General features: G+C 34.4%; 1 protein-coding gene across 2 annotated transcripts in view; it reads right to left on the bottom strand.

The window, feature by feature from the left end:
- PIGN (phosphatidylinositol glycan anchor biosynthesis, class N) overlaps window positions 1-22,531 on the bottom strand; it is a 137,454-nt gene that overhangs the window by 27,594 nt on the left and 87,329 nt on the right. For both annotated transcript variants that reach the window (XM_011964385.1, XM_011964386.1), the window contains exons 22-27: window positions 19,816-19,918; window positions 14,499-14,601; window positions 12,816-12,902; window positions 9,256-9,311; window positions 8,565-8,640; window positions 6,653-6,726 (exon numbers count right to left, since the gene is read on the bottom strand). In XM_011964385.1, coding sequence (XP_011819775.1) covers window positions 6,653-6,726; window positions 8,565-8,640; window positions 9,256-9,311; window positions 12,816-12,902; window positions 14,499-14,601; window positions 19,816-19,918 — 499 coding nt within the window. The remainder of the gene's footprint in view (window positions 1-6,652; window positions 6,727-8,564; window positions 8,641-9,255; window positions 9,312-12,815; window positions 12,903-14,498; window positions 14,602-19,815; window positions 19,919-22,531) is intronic.

Genomic DNA, 22,531 nt, shown 5'->3' with positions numbered 1-22,531 from the left:
TTTCCTGCCTCAGGCTCCCGAGTACCTGGGACTACAGGCACACGCCACCACGCCCGGATAATTTTTGTATTTTTAGTAGAGATGGGGTTACACCATATTGGTCAGGCTGGTCTCGTACTCCTGACCTCGTATCCGCCCGCCTCGGCCTCCTAAAGTGCTGGGATTACAGGCGTGAGCCACCACGCCCGACCCACTGTGGTTTTTATATGCATTCCTTTAATGGCTAATCATGCTGAACAACTTTTCATTGGCTTATTTGCCATCTGTATATCTTCTTCAGGTGTTTTGCTCACTTTCTAATTAAATTTTTTTTTACTGTTTAGTTTTGTGCATTCTTTATATATTCTAGATACTAGTCTTTTTTCAGATACCTGGTTTGTAAATATTTTCTCCCAGTATGTAACCTATGTTCTCACACTCTTAGCAGGGTTTTTCACAGAGCAAAAACTTATAATTCTGAAGAAGTCCAGTTTATCACTTTTTCCTTTTATGGGTTACAATTTTGATGTCAAGCCTAACTCTTTGCCTAACCCAAATCCCAAGGATTTGCTCTATTTTTTTCCTAGAAGTTTAAATCTGTGGTCCACTTTGAGTTAATTTTTGAATAAAGTGTGAGGTTTTGGCAGAGATTTGCGACTTGTTTTTAAGAAATAATTGTTTTTCTAACCATTGGTTTGAAATAAAGACATGTAACTCAATAGCTCACATATGCAGATATATACCACAAGTCAGACCGATGATATCTTACTGAAGTATAATTTCATTCAGACACATAATAAAGTGTGTTAATCTGATTAAGAGTTTGTAGAGAATGCAATGGTCATCCAGTACAACCTTCTACTTAAAGCATGAATTCCCAAAGTATCAATTCCAATAAAGGCATTGTCTAGCACTAGTTTTAGTGGTTGCAGCAACAGAATCCACTCCATTTTCACAGCTCCAATTACTGCAGAGTTCTTTCTTCTGTGATTCAAAGCACAACAATAATTCTACCCTATGGACCCAGTTCTTCTGGAATAGAAAAATAATAAATACAATTCAAAAGACCTTTAGAATAAGTGTGGTGGCTCACGCCTGTAATCCCAGAACTTTGGGAGGCTGAGGTGGGAGGATCGCTTGAGGCCAGGAGTTCAAGACCAGTCTGGCCAACATGGTGAAACCCCGGCTCTACTAAAAATAGAAAAACTAGCCAGGCATGGTGGCACATGCCTGTAAGTCTAGCTACTACAGAGGTTGAGGCACGAGAATCGATTGAATCTGGGAGGTGGAGGTTGCAATGAGGTCACACCACTGCAATCCAGCCTGGGTGACACAGTGAGACTCTGCCTCAAAATAAAACCCCAAGAAAACAAAACAAACAAACAAATGAACAAAAAGACCTTTAAAAAACCTTTACATACCTTTTTCAAAAAGTTTTGATTTTTTAGAAATATTATTTTTATTTTTCTAAAGAAAATTATATTACTGTGTGACAGATGATGTTCTGGGATACTTGTGAAATTAAGACACATCTGATTAAGTTATTTATTGTCTTCTCAGCCTCAGTTTCCTTATCTATAAAATGGTCGTAATAATATCTATATTTCCTAGTATCATTGGAAAAATTAAGTCAGGTAATATGTGGAAAGTACCTAATACAGTGCCTGACATATGGTATTTGCCTAGTAAATATTGGTTTCATTCTCATTCCTTAAACAAAAGCTTTAAATGAAATTAAAAATATAATCTCTCCCCTTATGGAGTTCACAAGGTGTGTATTAGCTAGAGTTGCCATAACAAAGTACCACAAATTGAGTGGCTTAAACAATATAAATTTCCTCATAGTTCTGGAGGCTGGAAGTCCACGATCAGTGTGTGAGCAGGGTCGGTTTTATTTGAGGTCTCTTTCCTTAGCTTGTAAATGGCCATATTCTCCCTTAGGTTCACATGTCATCTCTTCTGTGTTTGACTGTGTCTTAATCTTTTCCTCTTATAAAGACATCAGTCATATTGGACTAGGACCCACTCATATCACCTCATTTTACCCTAGTGATCTATTGAAAGGCCCTGTCTCCAAATTCAGTCATATTTTGAGGTACTTGGGGGTCAGGACTTCAACATAAGAATTTTAGGGGACACAAATCAGCCTCTAACTGGGTGTGAAACACAAAAGTAAGAAACAATTTTATCAGCCACAGTCTGAGTTACCTAACTTAGCCAGAAATTTGAGGGTGGAAGGATTCTGGAGAGTGGAGCAGTTGGGTAAAAAAAGTTTAACAGAGAATAAGATCCCTGAACTAAGTCTTAATTAAAAAGAAGGAAAAAGATTTTTCAGAGCAAATCTTCATATTCTTGAACCATTTTGTGGAAACTGAAGAACCCAGAAGTAAGCCTGCTCAGGGTCACACAGCTAGTAACGGTAAGTCATAGACTTATAAAGCAAGTCTGGCCGCAGAGCCCGTGCTCCAAACCATTACGCACACTGCCTCCCCATGGCTCCACTGACTCTCAGAGGCCTTCAGCATCTTCATCACGTTCCTGTGAATGTGTCCCCGGTTCCCTTGTTTATTCATATGCTGCCCAAATGCGAAGGCATAAATGTAACACACTATTCAATATTCAAGGTGATCTAATTTTAAGAAGGATAGGGTTATCATTCCCTTGCTGTGAATACAATAATTTTATTAAAGGCAGGTTAGTTATATGGTATTATTTGACCTCCAAGATGTTTTGAAGCTACTGTGTACCTAGATCCTATGAGTTTCCTCATAAACACATTTTTATTCAAGAAATAAATACCTGCTATTGAGTTTTTATCCAATTGATAATAAATATTACTTATCATCCCCATCGAGCCACTGTGATTGTTCACTTGCAAGACCCTTAACTGATCTCCCTGCTCTTATTCTTGTCCTCCTAAAGTTATTATCCATGCAACAGACAGAACAGCCTTCAAAACCTACCAAAGGCTTCTTGCCACAACTGAATAATACTTAAGTCCTATCTGTGGCCTAAGTGGCCCCTTATGTTCTGCCCCTGCCAATCTCTTCAACTTTATTTCCTACAATTCTTCTGCTAGCGCAGTCTGCTTAAGGCTACCTTTCTTGCTGTTCTCCAAATACACCAAGCATGTCTTCAACTCATGCCCTTTGTACGTTTCACTCCTTCCACCTGAGTGAACCATGAAACTATGTGAGTAAAGACTATGTTCAGGTTTTTGCATAAATTGCTTCTCCTTAGAGAGGTCTCCCTGGACCACTTCATTTTTTCCCCTGACATTTAACACTACTTAAAATTTTGTTATGACAAGCATTTTATTTTCTTTGTCTCCCCAGGTAGACAGTAAGCTCTGTTCACCAAATGTAATACCAGCGGCTAGTATAGTGCCCGGTATATTATACAAACTCAAATCCTATGTGCTGAATGAATAGTAGGAGTAATTAGCATAAACTAAAACTGAAAATGGCTAATGCTACACATTGTGAAATTTGCTTTAGATTTAAGACTGACTTAAGAACCTTTTCCTTTTGATTTCATAGAACACAAAAAATCTGATCCACGAAAAATTAGACCTGGTAGAAACAACACCAAATAACATTGTAGAAGGCTAAAACCACACAGAATAAAATCTGTAACTAACAAAATAACGATGGAAGAAGCAAATCTTAACAATAATCAGATCTGTAATATCTAATCTAGGTGAATGAGACCTGATAGATATGATAACTATAGAAGGAAAAAAAAAACACTGGGAGGAGCTGAAATCCAGAGACTTTAAAATAAACAAAAACAACCCAAAATTTTTCTGAAAATTAATAAAAATAATTTTAATAAATTAAAAATCAAAATAGAAATACTTAAAAGTAATTTACTTCTACTTCATACTGATTTAAAAATTAAGCTGATTTAATAGAGTGCCTATAGGAAAACACTTTCCCAATAAAAGTTATTCAATATTATAATAATTCTGATTCAAATCTAGATTCCTAAATATGCGAGCATAACATTTTGGAGATAAAAACACCCATTAGAACAAAATGATATATTCAAAATTGGAGTAAAATTATTTTCACTTCAATTAATACAGGGCATGAGAAAACTAGCTTTTTGGCTGCTAGATCACATTGTTGACAACTGCTATTTCCAAGTTGTTTTTTTTTTCCCCCAATCCCTGCCGGGTAGCCATGGCTCTTGTACAGTTGAGTATTTAATCAAACACAGAACTGAAAAATCATCCCTTTCAGATCTTATATGGTTGGTTGTTGAATACTTCTGTAATACTAAAACTTGCTTCTCTTTCTCAGCAGACTTCTAATTTCTCTCATGCTTTGCTGCATTCTGAAGGTGACAAAGGTCTTCATGGTCCATGTCATCTCAAACTGTGAAATGAACTGGCCACAACTGTGACACTTTTGGCAGGTTGTTTCACACCCCCACACCTCCCTTTTCCCTAACCCCCTTCCAGTTTACAATGAATGTGTGCCAGACAAAGTTCTGGCCATAGAGACACAGTCAGAAATCTGCTACATGGGGCCTTTGGGAAAGACACTGCTACCCTGACAGAAAAGGAGAATCAGCTGACCTATCTCCTTGCCTTTTTCCTCATTAGTCCTTTTCCCTTGTTCCTGTCTGGATGGCAGATGAGATATGATGGCAGATGGAGGCATGATGAGAAAAACACGAGGGTAAAAGCAACAATCTAAGAATCTTCCATTCTTAGGAATACAGAAAAGCAGGGTTGCTGATGGCATCACAGAGTTGTGGGCTGCCAACCTCCAGACTCCATGTGACATGAGGACATAAATCTCTATTTCTCTTAGCTACTGTTACATTTTCACTGCTTACATCCATAAGCATTCTTAATGGATAAGCTATCAGGTAATCTTCATGCACAGCTACTACCTTTTTGTGGTCTCTACCCAAAATTTACAAGGTTTTGTTGATGAACCCAATTATTAAGACTGAGACACTAGATAAATTATTAATAATTAGAAAAGTAAATTTTAAGTCATGCAAAAAAATGTTAATACAACTTTTCTACTTCACTTTTGTTCCATACACATTTTAAGGAGTGAGTCGGAAGAGAAGAAGAATCATTTCACTGGTTTGTTATATTGAACTCGTCCTTGGCATTATAGATATAATAAATAAATAAGTCATTAGTATATATCTCCACCCCCATCTTAACCGTAGGCTTCCAACAGTTGTAAGAAAATGATTAGCAACATAAATAAAAAGACTGTAAAAAGGTCAACAGAAAGGAGAGATGTTATCAGTGATTATTTGGTAAGTGCTACGGCAGTGAGGGTGGCTGGACTTCAGCTTGTGTGATGGATTAAATAAAGAAAACAGGATGAGAAGCTAATTTTCAATAGTAAGAAAAGGCATCGCTGGGATCAATGTGTGACATTAAATTTGATGAGTCAGTGTGATATCCAGGAAGAAATGTCAGTGACTTCTGAGTTTAAAGGTCAAAAGAGACCTTTCTGAGCCACATTTGCCTCAGTTCCCTCCTGCTGTGTTTTGTTTTTCATTGTACTAGTTTCTAGATAGCATTACTATACACACGTACAAATATAAGAATACATACACACATACACTTTGGTGTGCCTTCTATTTCTTATTCCACATGTCCCCAGCTCTTCTTATTTAAACCTTAATTAAAATTCCTTCTAAAAATCTTATCCACCAACAAAAATGCAGGAAAGTACATGTCATTCACCAGTTTTTATTGCATCTAAATAAATATCTCTTATGTGATATTGACAAGGCATAAATACTCTCAATATTAAATTCATGTAAATATCCTGCAAAAATATACTAAAACTAGAAATGAGATTTCTAGTATTCTTAAGCAGTGGAAGAAAAACTTTTTTCTTTATGGCATATGCATAATACTATGCTAAACCCAGTTCTAGCTTATACTCATCAAGAAAAACATGCAAATTTATGCTAATATTAGTTATTTCTTTCAGCATTGAGTATGCTAGTTTGATTCAAGAATAACAAAACTGCTAAGCTTCATATTTATATCAAGTATTTTCCAGAGTCCCTGTGCTGATAAGGCAATTTTATTGGTTAAAAAAAGCAAATAGTTGAGTTGACAGCTTTTCTTCCACAGTCTTGATTGCTTAAGACGGACTGCTCCAGAAATTCCTCAAAACTCAGAAAGAATACTTCCCACTCCATTTGTCAGATGTGTAGAAATCATAACTGAGAAACTAAGTATATTTTTGACACTTAGAAAAGTTAATTTTAAGTCATGGAAAATGAAATAATGTTCACACATTTATCTAATAACATATTTAAGAAATAAACCAAAATAAGTTACAGTATCTTTTGCTTTTTGTAGGCACAGTTACAATAAGTAATTAACTACAATAATTTAACATTTATGTTTTACTGTTTTCTAGGGAGGTTCTTCACTAGCTTGAATAATATTCTAATAACATTTTATTGCTGAGAAAGCAAGCTTGTCTGCTAGAGGCCCTAATCAACTAATTTCCTCTAATGAGTTGCAACACTGACTAAACGGGTGAACATTTTCTCATTTGTGTAACAAACAATCTACATTACAGTGTCTTAATAGCAATCACATGAAATGTCTTCAAATGTTTACTCTCATCTCCTAAAAACAGGCAAATCAAATGTTTCTTAAACGAATTCATCTTACCTTTTTGACGATAACTGAGTAGTCAACTGAACCGCTTCGAAAGCACACATAACAAGAACAAAGGGGATTAAAATCTATAAAAGAACAATAAATGATGCCATGAATAACTGAAGCATTTGAGACACTTTTTGAAAAAACTACTATTTCTGCTTACAGAAATATTTTCAATTTCTCAGGTAACTTTTATATATACTAGTGAAAAGCAAACACTGAAATAAAAGCATGATACCAATGGCACATAGAACAGTGATGAAACTGACTTAAAAACCTACATTAATAAGCTATACAATGTAAAAGACAGCAAACATCAATACATATTCCAAATAAAAGCCTATTACAAATTTTGTTCCATTTAGTGTATTCTAATAATTAACAACAAGGTTCAAAAGATTCCAAGAGGGTGTGAAAAACACAGAATGCCCAAATCAAATAAATTATATAACCTGATAATTTGATTCACAGATCCTTAAACCCATCTGGTTATTTAAAACTATAACATCATAAACATGATTCAGCTTCTCAATCATTGCTTTTTGTTTTTTTAAAAAAATACATTTATTTATGATTATAAAATTCACACTCATTATAACAAATTTGAAAAAAAATTATAAAACATTTGAAATAAAGCCATAGCAAAATTTATGCTGGTTGAAAATCCATAATCCAGAGCGAATACTGTTAATATCTTGAGGTATTGCTTTCCAATTATCAATTTTGAAAAAATATATAACTTGATGTTTCAAAAAAGGGGGAGATATGGAAAATAAATGATGTTCAAGACTGCATAAAGTTATTTTTCAAGTGAAGGACATATGGATAAAATAGAATTCAGCAGGGCCCTCACTTCTAGACACATCAGTCAACAACAGTCATCAAGTGTATTATGTCATTAAAGCTTACTGCTTTGTGCTAGAGACTAAGAACCCAGCATTTTAATATGAGCTTTGTTTTTCTCTCCCTCCCTTCCTTCCTTCCTTCCTTCCTTCCTTCCTTCCTTTCTTCCTTCCTTCCTTCCTTCCTTCCTTTCTTGTTTTTAATTAAAGGTCCATGGTCTTTAATAAATTGGGAAAAAAAAGTCACCATTTTAAAAATGTGAATGAAAATTAAGGAAATAGCAACATGTTTTAAAATAACTCAGTAGAAAACAGGACATGAGAAAATGAACATCTTTTTAACATTTCTTAAACTTCCATTTGTATTAGTGTAGTAACAAAAAGTAGACATTAATCCTATTAAGATGACACCTTTAATCATTTTTATTTATAAATCTGAACATTAGGTAATCGGATTTTAGGCAAGTATCAGCTTAGTTTATTTAAACAAATATATACTAAATAAAATGTGTCAGGCATTATGGTAAAGGGAATAAAACAAGCATAATTACCTTAGAGAAGAAGAACAAGAATTACATTATAATGAAGAATCTGAACCCCTGGAAAGCTGAAAATTGTCATTATCTTTGTATTGTCAGCACCCAGCTAGTATCTAGCACATCACTGAATATAGCAGAAAATGACATTTGTTGAATGACTCGATCAATTCTAGGTACATGGATTATGAGAAAAGATTATGTTGGCAATCTCATAGGTAGAGAACATGGGTTCAGGGAACCTTATACTCTTTAGCAGCACTGCAGTTTGATCCATAGCTTCCCACAGGCTTTAATCACATCTGATAAGATCCTCTCAAATTAACAGTTGAATCCCTACTCTTTTGAAGTCCAATGCACTTATGAGTAAAGCAAAAAGATTAACTGTGGTTTGGAGTAAGGGATAGAGGGTCTCACCTCCAATTTAGCAGTGCCAACTATGAAAGGATATCTTCTTTCCATTGCTACTTAGCTCTGTCGAAATGACTTTATAATCTTAATTAATCAATAGCTTAATACAAATAACAAAATAAGAAAACTAACCTTCCACATCATCAGGGCTCCCATCATGAAAGGACTGAACACAGTCAGAAAGCAATAGACAGAGGCAAGATCAAAGCTAGGGAATTATAACAAGGAAAAAGGATTTAGAATTCACTCTGTAAGTTTAAAAGAATGTTCTTCTAAAAAGACGTTTAAACTAATTCTCTGAAATCTACTTGCTAAAACATAAGCAAACATCATATTATGAAGCCACTAAAATGAACGCAGTAGATCTGAATGTGCCAATACATACCAATCTCCAAAATATATCATTCAGTATAAAAAGAAAGGTACAGGCTGGGTGCCGTGGCTCATGCCTGTAATCTCAGCACTTTGGGAGGCCGAGGTGGGTGGATCACCTGAGGTCAGCAGTTTGAGACCAGCCTGACCAACATGATGAAATCCCACCTCCACTAAAAATACAAAAATTAGCCAGGCATGGTGGTGGGCGCCTATAATCCTAGCTATTCGGGAGGCTGAGGCATGAGAATTGCTTGAACCCGGGAGGCGGAGGCTGCAGTGAGCCGAGATCACACCACTGCACTCCAGTCTGGGCAACAGAGTGAGACTTTGTCTCAAAAAAAAAAAAAAAAAAAAAAAAAAAAAAAGGTAAGGTACAGAACAAAAGGTATAGAAGTCCCAGGTTGCATTATTTTTTGGTTATACATATGCCACTTTCATTTAAAATTACCTGTTAATAGAAGCTATATTTCCAGTTCCAAAAAATGCTGTCACTAAGAAGAAAACCTAAAGGAAGTCAAGGAAATGGCAAAACAACTCAGATTTCATACAAATTTCCTTTTCATTTGGAAAAGACATGCCAATTTTACCTTGAGAGTAATTTGCTTTTTTACTTGCATATTGACCATGAATTGTTTTCAGTGAACATTCCATTATATCTCCTTGTGAATGCATTTTAAAACAGCCAGACTGAAGAGGGAGTGTACTGAGAATAATGAGGCCTGAGAGGTCATCCTCACTCAGTCCCTAGTAACCTTAGGAAGGTTATTTTCCTCTTCCCTAACATGAGCAAGGCGGACCATATCTGTAGTTGGCTGCTAGTGATTTTTTTCAAAAGGAAAACGTGGATCTAGGGTATAACATAGACATTTTCAGCTGAAAGACATGGTTATAGTCTATATACGCTTGCTGTAAACCCACCACATGTTAAACACATGCTAGACTGCTTGAAAGGCTCAGGAAGAAACAAGCTATCATGTTTTAAAATAATTCAATAGAGAATGACACATGAAAAAACACTGACCATCTTTTTGACATTTCTTAAACTTACATTTGTATTAGTAAAGCAATAAACATTGATATCAACCTTAGTGTCCAAGAACTTACTGCTAGCAAAGCGCTTAAAATGGTGCCTAGCCCACTGAAAGGGCTTGGTAAGTGTTAGCTCTTTTATTACTATAGATACCCACAAAAAATGGTGAAGCAACACTGAAGAGGAAGTATGAATCATGACAATCTTCAGTGAAAAAGAGGCATTTGAGTTGGTGAGTTGAGCTTTAAATGTATTCATGGATTCAGTGATTCAACCAATCATCTAACCAACCAATGTTTATTGTCTAGTATATGTCAGAGATAGAGATAGGCACTAAGAATATAAACATAAACAAAATAGTCTCAAAATACTCCAATGGTGACTAAGATATGATGACAGAAATAGAGGAGAGACATTTTAAGGTAAAGAACAGTGAGAAAAAAATGACACCGCCAAGAAAGAGTAAAAAGGTTTGATAGATAGGAACTTAGACTTTATTGAAGGATATGGTGAAAGATGAAGCAAGAAATATAGATTAGTGGCATGTTAATAAAAAGCCTGAACTTGGCTGGGAGTGGTGGCTCACGCCTGTCCTGTAATCCCAGCACTTAGGGAGGCTGAGGCAGGTGGATCACGAGGTCAAGAGATTGAGACCATCCTGGCCAACATGGTGAAACCCCATCTCTACTAAAAATACAAAAATTAGCCGGGCATGGTGGTGCACGCCTGTAGTCCCAGCTCTGAGGCAGGAGAATCACTTGAACCTGGGAGGCGGAGGTTGCAGTGAGCCAAGATCATGCCATTGCACTCCAGCCTGGCGACAGGGTGAGACTCCGTTTTTTGTTGTTGTTGTTGTTGTTTTTAAAGAAAGCCTGAACTTCATTGTGGATACAGTGAAGAGTAGAAAATCTTTTAGGCTAGTGTTATAATCAAGAAACACCAGTAACTGTGTGATATTCAGATAAGGGAGACAAATAATTGGAAGCAGAAAATTCAAGTAGGGAGCAATTTCGGTAGTCCATATCAGAGATAAGGAAATGTGGACTGATGCAGTGGGAATGAAGATCAAGAGTGAAGGGAGCCACAGGGACTTTAGAAGTGGACAAGGAGCAGTTAAATATGACAACAAGTTGGATGTCTTGGGGACAGGGAGCATGGTGATGCCATTAAATGAGATAAGGCCTGCCAGAGAGAGTGACTTTGAAGAGGAGTGGCAGTTGTTAATCAGTTGGGGACACATATTTGGTGATGCCCAGCAGAATGTTAGACATGTGGTCCTTCAGGTCACGAGAGAGGTCAAGTTTGGAAAAACAGATCTTAGAGTTGTTTGCAAAGAAGTGTCCACCAAAGTTACAGGAAAATATGGCATAAACCAGGCACAGTAAGAGAAGGTTAATGGTGGAGCATGGAGAAAAAAATATGCTGAAGATCAGGCAAAGGAAGCAGTTATAGAGAAGAATAGAAATGATATAAAAATCTTAGAAGAAAACTTGTACTGTGTCCTGGATGTGAAGGGAAAAGAAAGAGAAAACATAGACTTGAATGTTAAAGTGTGGTCAGGTAAACTGAATAGATTTGAGGGATCAGGAAGCCCCTGCAGACCACTGACAGTACAACTTCGGCAGAGACATCTGACAAATACTGATAGAGCACTACTATGTGTCAGGCATTGTTAGAGGTCTGTGGACACGGTATATACATGGAGAGAAAATAATGGCAGCAACTATAAATTTTTCTTTCAAAAAATTAAACAGAAAGGACAAGATGAAATTATAATTTAGGGAAATGCAAGGATCAATGGGTAAAGTGCTTTATTAGTATTAGCTGATTGGAAAGAACCTGTAAAGAGAGAAAGAAAGCAAAACAGAGTGAAAGCGAGAGACAGAGAGGATGGAATATGTATTTTCTGTATCTGAGAGGTCTAGACTCTGCACCATGGACAGCTCAAAGGAAATGCCTCCAATACTTACAAGCCATGTATCTGATAAGGGGCTAGTATCCAAAACATACAAGGAACTCCTACAGCTAGCAAAAGTAAAATAGTCACACTTAGAAAAAGAGAGTAGAATGATGGTTGCCGAGAGGGCTGAGAGGAGAGGGGAAAGGGGAAATGTTGGTGAAAGGGTATGAAGTTTCAGTTGTGCAAGATGAATAAGGTCTAGAGATGAAAAGTACAGCATGGTGATTATAGTCAGTAATACTGTACTGTATACTTGAAATATGCTAAGAGAGTTGATCTTAAGTGTTCTCACTGCAAAAACAGAAAGAAAAAACAGTATGTGAGGCAATAGATACGATGATTAGCTTGATTGTGGTGATCATTTTACAATGTATACATATATCAAAACATCAAAATATACACTTTAAATATATACAATTTTTGTCAATTATACTTCAGTAAAGCTGAATAAAATAAAATAAAGGAAATACATCCCTATGATTTCTTGCAGCTAGTCAGTGAGCCTTTCCAAACTAAGACTTTCCTCTGCCATACTGTCTTTCAAACTTCTACTACTAACAACTTTCACAACATTGCCTCTAAGGTGATCCAAAAACCTTTGTGAGACAGATGTTATGTAATATGAGTTTAGAATAAAATGCACATAAAAAGATATGAACTCATAATTGTGCTTTCTTCCAGGATGAGAGAAATTAGATTGAAGTTGGGAGTTGAAAGACTTTAGCTTTAGCTCTAATGTTTTAATTTCTTAAAAACACATTTTTTAAAAAACATATGTGACAAAATACTAATGGCTAATATCTTGAATAGTAGGAACATATATACATACATATCATTCTTTATACTTTTCTATAGTTCAAAAAATGTTTTTATGTGAATTACATGAGAAAACTATAGTTCAGGGAGGTTAAACTACTTAATACCACTATTAAGTGATGGGCAGAAACACCTTCCATGTCTTCTTACTCCATTAAGTGGGAGTTGCAGCTCTTTAAACCAAAGTCTCAACAAAGGATACAAGGAAAAAGGCCCTACGGATGTCATCCAGATACAGCTGTCGAAACTGAGTTATATCAGTATTATAAGAGAACTGGATACTGGTAAGCTGTGAGATAATAAGAAAAATATTAATGCACAATAACAGTTGACTTATTTCTATATTTGAAGGCAAACTTACAATGGCTAAGTTACAATGGCTAGAAACATGCCCTGTGTTGACAAAAAAAAAAATAATAATAAATCTTTCCCTAGGGTTTAATTACACCTTAATAAAATCTGTCAAAAGGTAAAATAATATATAGAATACAGCTGTAGTGTTGCTATATGTGTAATAAAAGTGAGAATTGAGCTTTTTCTTATCTTATATAAATGCATCATTTTAAAATTACTATATAAATTCTTCCCTTTTCAAAGACTAATTTCTCAGAGTGTCCTGATCATCTTAAACCTAGATATGGTATCATATTAAAAGGCATGGTAAAATAAAACATTTGTTTATTTGTCCCTCTATTAATTCTATTTGCAGAGAAATTTTCTTTCTGTAAAAAAGCAACATATTCCCATCTTTGGTAGAACAGAAAGCCACTCAATCCAACAAGGTGAGTGCACTCTTGCTTAAACACCTTCCACAAATAGAACACTAATGGGTGAATTTAAAGGTAGACTTTCCCCACTCCTACTTCCCATGTAATTTTCTAGTAAGTTCTTGGGATGTTTTAATACTCTTTTCTAGAAAGAGATACATTTGCTTTCAGTTAAAAACATATAATTTAAAAAGTAACACAATAATCCTCAGCCTGATGAAATATTTAATATTAAGGGTAATCTCTGAGTATTTACATGAATCTGCTCAAAACTGCTTTTCGTGTATTACTTTAATATTCAAGGACTAAAAGTTTAAAACCAGTAATTATTAAATATGCCTCAACAAAGTTTCTTATTGAAATTAATCATTCTGAATTATCAATAACAATCTACAAACTCAACTGGAGCCAGATAAGGATGGATCAACTATGAAGGTATTTTCTGTAATATTCATTTTATGTGACCTTAGTAAAATTGTAAATAATCTATCACCAATTTCTCAGAATTACCATCAGCTCTAAATATAGACAAGAAACATCAATTTAATTCTATAGTCCACCATGATAAAGGTATCCTTAAAAATTGGTTGGATTTTAGCCAACTCAAAGTATTATGTGTTGCATAAACAATCTAAGATTTGGACTGAGGCCACAATCATTAAGCCAGCAGAATAAGCAATCTGGATTAAGATGACCAGAAAGAGAAAAACAATAGAAACTTAAATGTCACCTTATAATCAAATTCATAAACTGACTTGTGACAACATAAAAATTCTTCTAAGATAAATTGACAGAAGGAAAAATTGGATGTGAAATATGAAAAAAAAGTAAAAAGCATTCTTTTCTCTATTCCTTCACTTATACTGACATTTTTTAAGATCAATGATTCTCAAGTAATCACTAAGAAAAGCCCAACCTACACAACAACAAAATTGTGGTTTTCTGTGACAAGTAAAAAATCTTCCTTACCAATTATTAACTTAATTAATGCCAAACAACCAAAACTTTTTAACACTAAAATTTTAAGGAGAAAGAATTTTTGAAATAACATTGCAACTTCCTTATAGGATAGAGACTAATAGTCTCAAATAAAAACAACAATGACTTTGACCAGTTACCTTTTGTTTACAGCAAACACCAGATTGTTGTAGAGTTTCTTGTTCTATGTTTATCCAGACAAACATCAAGCAAGACAATACTAGTGGAAAGACAGCTTCATACCTAACAGGTGGGGAAAGGTAGAAATGAAAAGGAAAAAACAGTAAAATAAGTAAAAATGCAAATTTACACTGAGGTCTTTCTCAAAATTAAAATAATTTGATAATACTTCTAAGTCACAATATTACAAAACTTAAATTTTCTAGGCTTTCCAGAAGAAGAAAGTAGGAAACTAATATTTAAATTTTAACCCCAACATCATCTTTTTTGAGTGACATGAAATCTTGAGGTAATTATGTGTTTAAAATAATAGAAATATATAAAAGCCATTCATAAAGCAAACGACAGATACACATAAAAGAGAAAGAAGGCATGAAGACAAAGGTAAAAAGATAATTCTTGAGGTAAAATTATTAACATACATAGAAGAGGAAGAGGAACACTCTAAATTTTCAAAAAAATGGGTATAACAAGAACACAAACATGAAAATTGTTTGACCTTATTGATAACATATGGAAATTAAAACAATGGTGATATATCATATCTGCCAATATTAAAACAACAGTGTTGGCCGGGCATGGTGGCTCATGCCTGTAATCCCAGCACTTTGGCAGGCCAGGGCAGGCAGAACACGAGGTCAGGAGTTCGAGACCAGTCTGGCCAGCATAGTGAAACCCTGTCTCTACTAAAAATACAAAAAATTAGCCGGGTGTGGTTGTGTGCGCCTGTAATCCCAGCTACTCAGGAGACTGAGGCAGGAGAATCTTCTTTGAGAAGATTCTGTCTCAAAAACAAAACAGTGTTGACAAGAGGGCAATGAAAAAGGAACTCTCATATGCTCTCTATGGGAATATACACTTTCTGGAAGACCATCTGATACTATGTAATAGAATCTCAAAAATATTCATATACTATAATGCAATAAGGCCATTTCTAAAAGTTTACCCTGAGAAAATAATCAGACATGTGCTACAATTTCCATTATAAAGATATCTATTGTAACACTGGTTACAGAAGGGGGAAACAGAAAACAACCTACATGTCCACAGGGGAATGATTAAATGCGTGGTACACCTACAGGCTGGAGTGTAAAATGGACACAAAAACAAAGGAGAAGTGCTCGTGAGACAACACAGTGATAGAAGCCTTTTCTAAACAGTTTCCGCTCTGTCTGGGGTAAATGTTCCACCTTCATAATCCCTAAATGCTCTATTATAGTACTTACACCGTCTTGATCACATGTTTACCTGTATGCATCTATTATTACTTTATAAAATCTTTGAAAACCAAGTCTGTGTCTGTCTCATCACCACTGCTGGCCCAGCTCACAAATATTTGCTGAGTGAGTTATTTATCTAATCAGAAGTTACAAAACAAAACAAAGACTTATTTCCTTTTTGAGTCTTTCAGCTACCAAACTCTACAGCATATGGCATTATTTCCTAAAGATGAGAAAGTAAAAAAATTCCAAACACTTTAAACACTATTACAAATTATAAAATTATAACACTGAAAACCGGGCAGAAGAAAAGATTCAGGTTTCAGAAAACATACACAAATCATTTGATATATAAGACTTAGAAGGCCCAGGGATATGAACAGATACCACACACATGAGAAAATAGCATGAGTAAAACAAGTACAGAAAACTGTATAAAGCAGTGCCATATCTGACCTCTTAATATAATGTTTGATATTCTTATTTAAAAATGGAAATACCAAATACTGTTACATATTTGTTACAGATACGATGAAATAGTACTCCTCATATATAGTTTGTTGTAGATATTATACATTGGCACTGTTCTTAAGACAATTACAAGTTAAAAAAAGAAAGTTCATACCCAATGGCCCACATACACTATATGAGAAGTGAACAAAGGAAATAATCCAGACTATGAAAAAGCTTATGCATAAAAACATAACTCAAAATATTATGTGTAATAATAAAAAGTTGAAATAAAATCCATATCATGAAATATTAAATATCTATTAAAATGGTGGCTAGGAAGCCTATAAGCCACCTAGAAAATGCTTCTGAAATAATGTGAATTAGAAAAAAAGATCCAAAATAGAACATGTACTGCAATTAATTTTATGTTAAAAAGACAAATATGGGGGGGGTAACACCAGAAAGAAATATACCAGAACATTAATAAGAGTAGAGTTAATACATGATTTTATCCCTTATCCCTACTTTCCATAATGTGATGACTCTATATGTCCAGTGATTTTTTAAAAATTGAAAAACAAATATTTAGAATGCTTGTATCCCTGGCCTTTCTTTAAAGTTCAGTTCAAAGTCCTTGATGGCACTAACTCAGCTTTCCTATTCAAGCTCTTTCTCTAGTCAGTCTTCGTTTCATACAACACACAACTTCATTAACTCACAGTAACTTCATTGTTTGATTTTGTAATTGCCTAACACTGTAAAATACAGCTCTTACTTTATAGCAGCTTATAACTCTATTGTACACCAGTATTACACTAACGGTTCTCTCTGTGTGTCTGCAGAGCGCTCTGGACACTGGATATATGAAAGAAAAAACAACTGTTGATTAATTGAATCAAGGTACATACTCTGAACAAAAGGGGACCACAATTTTTTTAAAGATTTGCAGTTATATATGAAGTTATTGTTTCCTAATATTTAAAAACATAAATGTCATAGTTCTACAAATAGTAGAATTTATTTCCTTTTAAAAAACTATACATTATGATCATTTTCTTTTGTAAAATGTAGATGAATAAACCAGATAAAGATAATCTTGCTATGGGACTTTATCTCTTAAGACAATCAATATTTTGTATAAAGTCTGTATATCTGCATTAATAAACTGAAATATCAATGAAATGTCATCACAGGCTCAGGGAGAACATAATGAAAACTTACTAAATTAGGATCTGCTGGTTTGGTCTCTGTGCAAATTGAATAGGGCTGACAAGGCATTCAGCTTTGTATTATAGTTTGCTAAGCAAAGGAATAATGCAGAGAAAATTTCAAAGGGAAATGTTTAACCAGCACTAACCAAGAGAACAAGCTATTTTCAAGTATTACAATAGCTCCATTTGCATAAAATAATTAAGTGCTGATTAAAAATGAATCTTCTTTATTCATTAAATCAAGAATGCATTGTAAGAATGTAGGATTACTATTGTTGTATTTCTATATTATAATATAACTATATTTCTTTTAAATATTCTGTAATTCTGAATATTCAATAATTTACACAGAGAACCCTCCAGGTCATCCAAAATGGGTAAGGCTGAATCATAACAGGTGGACTATGTTTTGCAAAACTGATTTGACACTGAGAAAATGTACTGATTGAAATGACTGAATTGTGCTATTTCAAGATACTCTTTTCAATTTTTTTTGGCAAAGCTAGATACACTTTCTGATGTTGAATAATATATCTCTTAATGAATTCATTAATAAGGTCATATAGTGCCTTATTCTGATTTTAGGTATAGATTTTCCCTTTTTAGATTTTCTTAAGTTATGATTCTGATTATGCTTATTATGATAATTTGTTTTGGCATCTCCTATGACTATTAAATTGATGATTTAAAATACTATGTAAGTTACATGATTAATCATGCTACCTTATGAAATAGTTTTTTTACTCAAAATTAAACTTCAGTTATCTTTGTTTCTTGATCTCCTTTTCTAATCCAGCAAATCAGATCTATTTTTATACTTGTTTACATTTTTTAATCAACTACACATCCCTTTAAATCTGTTTATTGTTTTAGAATTTGAAAGTTCAAAAAAGAGAAAGGCCTATTGATTAAGAGACTGTACAGAAGTTAGTACATATTTCTGGACACTTTCAAACATTTATTTCCTTAAATCAACCTCTGGGTGTAATCTCTTAATAAAATTCATGAGTCTCCCTGAAACGGTAGGTTAGAATAGAAATTATTTTAACTTCTGCTTTCTTATATAGATCAAAAACTTGTGCATAGCCAAATTAATTTTTACTCTCATAGATTCTAATTTAACAAAATTATTTATCCTGAAATTTCACTAATAAAGGGGGAAACTGTAAAAGATTTTAAGCTCTCATGTTCATCACTCTTGAATAACAGATGCTCATAAATTTCCTGTTTTATTTTAAAGTTCTATTTCAAAGGTCTAAATCTCAAAGAAAGCCTCTCTTAAAATCTTGTTAGGTAGCTGGTAAAAAGTTCCATGACATTTGTATCACATCTTCAGAGCTGTGGCCCACATCTAGTTAGGCAGGGGGAAGGGAAACAAAAGGAGATAAGACAGCTTTGGTGAAAAAAAGGTTTAGGGCCCCACTGGATCATCTCTTATATGAGACTACAAGAACTCCTGAGGTCTAGGTCACTTAGGGTGTTAGGGTCTACTGTGGGAAGACTTTGAGAACACTTCTCTAATTTTGAATTATGACAACTAAGTTCCCAAAAGGGAGAACCTGAGCCTTAGACCCCAAATGGCTTTACAAAATCATTTGAACTGTGAATAATCTCATAGCATAATGGTGAATCCCTAGGTTTAGTCTAACTTCGATCAAGATTCTGTATTGGGGCTAAAATTCAAACTGTTTATGAGTGGTGTTTATTCACTGTTTGTTCTAGTCATTGTTTGTTATAATGTGCACATTTCTTACCCTCATAAAGATTTAAGTAAGGACAAAATTCAAAAACAAGAAAAGAATTCTTCAAAGATAATGGACGGAGTTCTAGAAAATGCTTTGGGATTCACCCCAAGTCAAGCTGCTGATTTTTTGTTTTCTTTTGTTTTGTTTTGGTAAGCAAATTTCAATCTTAAACAAAAATCTTTAAAAGTTTTGGGAAAATATTCTGAAGGTTCTCTGAATCAAATGAATATTTGAATTGTGAGATGTGTAAGATTTAAAAAGTACTATATTCAAAGAAGAATGGCCAAATCAAAGCATAATTTAAGATGGATACAAGGAATGCAATAAAAAATAAAAGTCAATGAGACTTAAAATTCTTCCATAATCAATCAGAATTTTCTAACATTATAGTTAAGTGATATTTTAGCAACTTCAGAAAAGAGAAACACAAAGACAGCAAGCAATACTATGAAATGGATTAAAAAAAAGAAAACAGAAGATTACAGATCAAGTCAGATATAGTTCTCACTGAGAAGTAAATATTTATAATGTATCCCTCAAGATTTAGAAAACATTTTTCATTTCCAGAAGTTAAACACTAATAGAGAAAATACCAATATATCATTTAAAACTTGCTGCTATAAAATTAAATTGTTAAAAAGTTTATACCCTGTGCTTAGAAGTAGGTAGGTTGACATCAATGAAAGAAGTATGCTGAACAATCGCTGAAAGACAGCTGGAGAACTCAGTAGTGGCACAAACAAGGAAGAGGCTGCAATGAAACAAAACAGGTCATTTGTCAGTACAAGAGACACAAAAAAAAGTTAGTGTAGAGCCAGGCATGGTGGCTCACACCTGTAATCTCAGCACTTTGGGAGGCTGAGGCAGGTGGATCACCTGATGTCAGGAGTTCGAGACCAGCCTTGCCAACATGGTAAAACTCCCATCTTTACCAAAAATACAAAAATTAGCCGGGTGTGGTGGCAGGCGCCTGTAATCCCAGCTACTTAGGAGGCTGAGGTAGGAGAATTGCTTGAACTCGGGAGGCAGAGGTTGCAGTGAGCAGAGATTGCTCCATTGCACTCCAGCCTAGGTGACAAGAGTGAAACTCCATCTCAAAAACAAAAACAAAAAAAGTTACTGTAGAAGCCCTGAATAATCTAGTATTTACGGCATTTATTGCTTTGTGACCTTGAACATGAGGCTACATTTCCCCTAATTATAGTCAAGCCTCACATTTTTAATTAATATTACATTTCATTGTTTTAACTATGCTCAGATTTTCTCAATTTACATTCAGCCCAGATCACTGTAATAACATTAACTCAAAAATGAATTATTTTCTAATGAAATAAAAGTATTACTTAAGATTTAGCACCCTTTGCTTAATTAGGCATTTATATCTTAGTTCAAAGACAACTTACTCCTCAGAAACTGATTTTTTCCTAACCCCTTCCTTCTCCAAGTTTTCCCACTGTAAAGTATGCACTGACAGTTGCAGTATGCCCCTTGGAAAAGAGAACAGGAATGAGTTCACCATGCATGAGAGTTGTATTAACTCTCCCCCGGGATAATAAAAGGAACTACCCAAGTGGAGGAAGGGCAGATGAAATGGGTGGGGTGGCAAAATGTAAACTCCTCCATCCCTATTCTGGGAAGGAAATGTGCGTAACTTCCTAATCCCCCTAGTGCTCTAGAGTTTGAAGATAGACAAGTTGGGATGAAATCCCGGCTGAATCACCTACTAATTGCTCAAATTATAGGGCAAGTTCATTAACTGATCTAAGCAGAAATTTACCCACCTATCAAATAGAGATGACATTAAAAAGTTGTGAAGATTAAATACAATTTCACCTACACAATGTTCGCTGAGCATAGTGCCTAGCACATAGTGCTTAGTAACTGTTAACTGTGGTTATTATTATTAGTCAACATCTTCTAAATTAATTTACATGTAATGTCAATTTCATCTAAAGTCAAGTCACTGCAAGATTTAAGACTATGAAGTTCTATTTTTAATACCCTTACATGAGTAGCTTCTGACTTTTTTCCAGATGTGTAGTTCCGATCGTAATCAACTGATACATATTTTAACTGGAAGAAATAACATTTCAATGTCTCTGATTTTAAAAGTCAGTTAATCTGTTGGCCAAATGATGGTTGTTAAAAAATAAAAAATAAATAAAAAGTAAATAATAAAAGTCAGTTCAAATGAGACCTCTTCCGTAAAACTGTACACATTTTCTGTCCTTGTTCTACTTTGGTCTAAATGCTTGATAAGGTACTAAAGGGGAAATAAGAGTCTCTATTCTAAATGACATAAGTAGAACCAATTTCAAAACATACTGTCCATTTGGAGATCATAGCATATTAAGCAAAAATGCTCATTAAAGCTAGACCATGGTGTATCTGTGCCTAAAAGAGATCTTTGGAGATACTGATGACTTACCTATGAGTTAACTTTATTTCATGTCTTACATCATTTTGTAGGTATCCTCTAGAAGCTAGCTCTACCAATACCAAGAAGGAAAGATCTTGTTTAAAATACATGCCCAGAGAAACTTTCATGTTTGGAGAACAACAGCAATAAACTGATTCTAAATCTCCTCCTCACCATTCCAAAACAATAATCAAATAAACAAGGACAATTAAAAAAAACCATACAGGATACTCCAAATAGAGAAAGAAGCATATAAAACACTGCATAATGTATAAGTGTGCTCTACTACAACATAAGAAGATTTGACAGAATCTTATTGACAGAATCTTCAATTTGTTGTAGTAGAGCACACTCACACATTATGCAGTGTTTTATATGCTTCTTGAGAACAAGCCTAAGAGTCATGTTAGTAAACATGAATGAGCTCAACTCACCTTTTTATTTAAAAGAAAAAAAATTGTGGAATTGGCACATAAAGCAAAACCTAACTCTAGGCAGAACACAGGAACTAAACTTAAAACACAGTGATTCTAAAAGGCTAAAAATAAAGGCTAATGGAAACAGTACAAAATCTAGAGTTGCAATCCTGATACCAAAGTATACTTTAGACCAAAAACAATCAATAAGGAAAAGAACACTTTATGATGTTAAAAGTGACATTCCACAATGATAATGTAATAGTTATGAATATTTTGCTGCAAACAACATAACCTAAAATAAAATTATGACATCCTTCACAGAAATAGAAAATAAAATCCTAAAATTCATATGGAACCACAAAAGACTCTGAATAGCTAAAGCAATCCTGAGCTTTTAAAAAGAGAACAAAGCTGGAGGCATCATGAAGTCATGCTGAAGGCATGATTTCAAAGTATACTACAAAGCTATAGTAACCCAAACAACATGGTACTGGCATAGAAACAGACACATAGGTGAATGGAACAG

The sequence above is a fragment of the Mandrillus leucophaeus genome, unplaced genomic scaffold (genome assembly GCF_000951045.1).
Source record: "Mandrillus leucophaeus isolate KB7577 unplaced genomic scaffold, Mleu.le_1.0 Scaffold699, whole genome shotgun sequence".
NCBI classification, from domain to species: domain Eukaryota; kingdom Metazoa; phylum Chordata; class Mammalia; order Primates; family Cercopithecidae; genus Mandrillus; species Mandrillus leucophaeus.
Note: the sequence above shows the minus strand (reverse complement) of the source record. Positions and strands in the feature narration are given on the sequence as shown.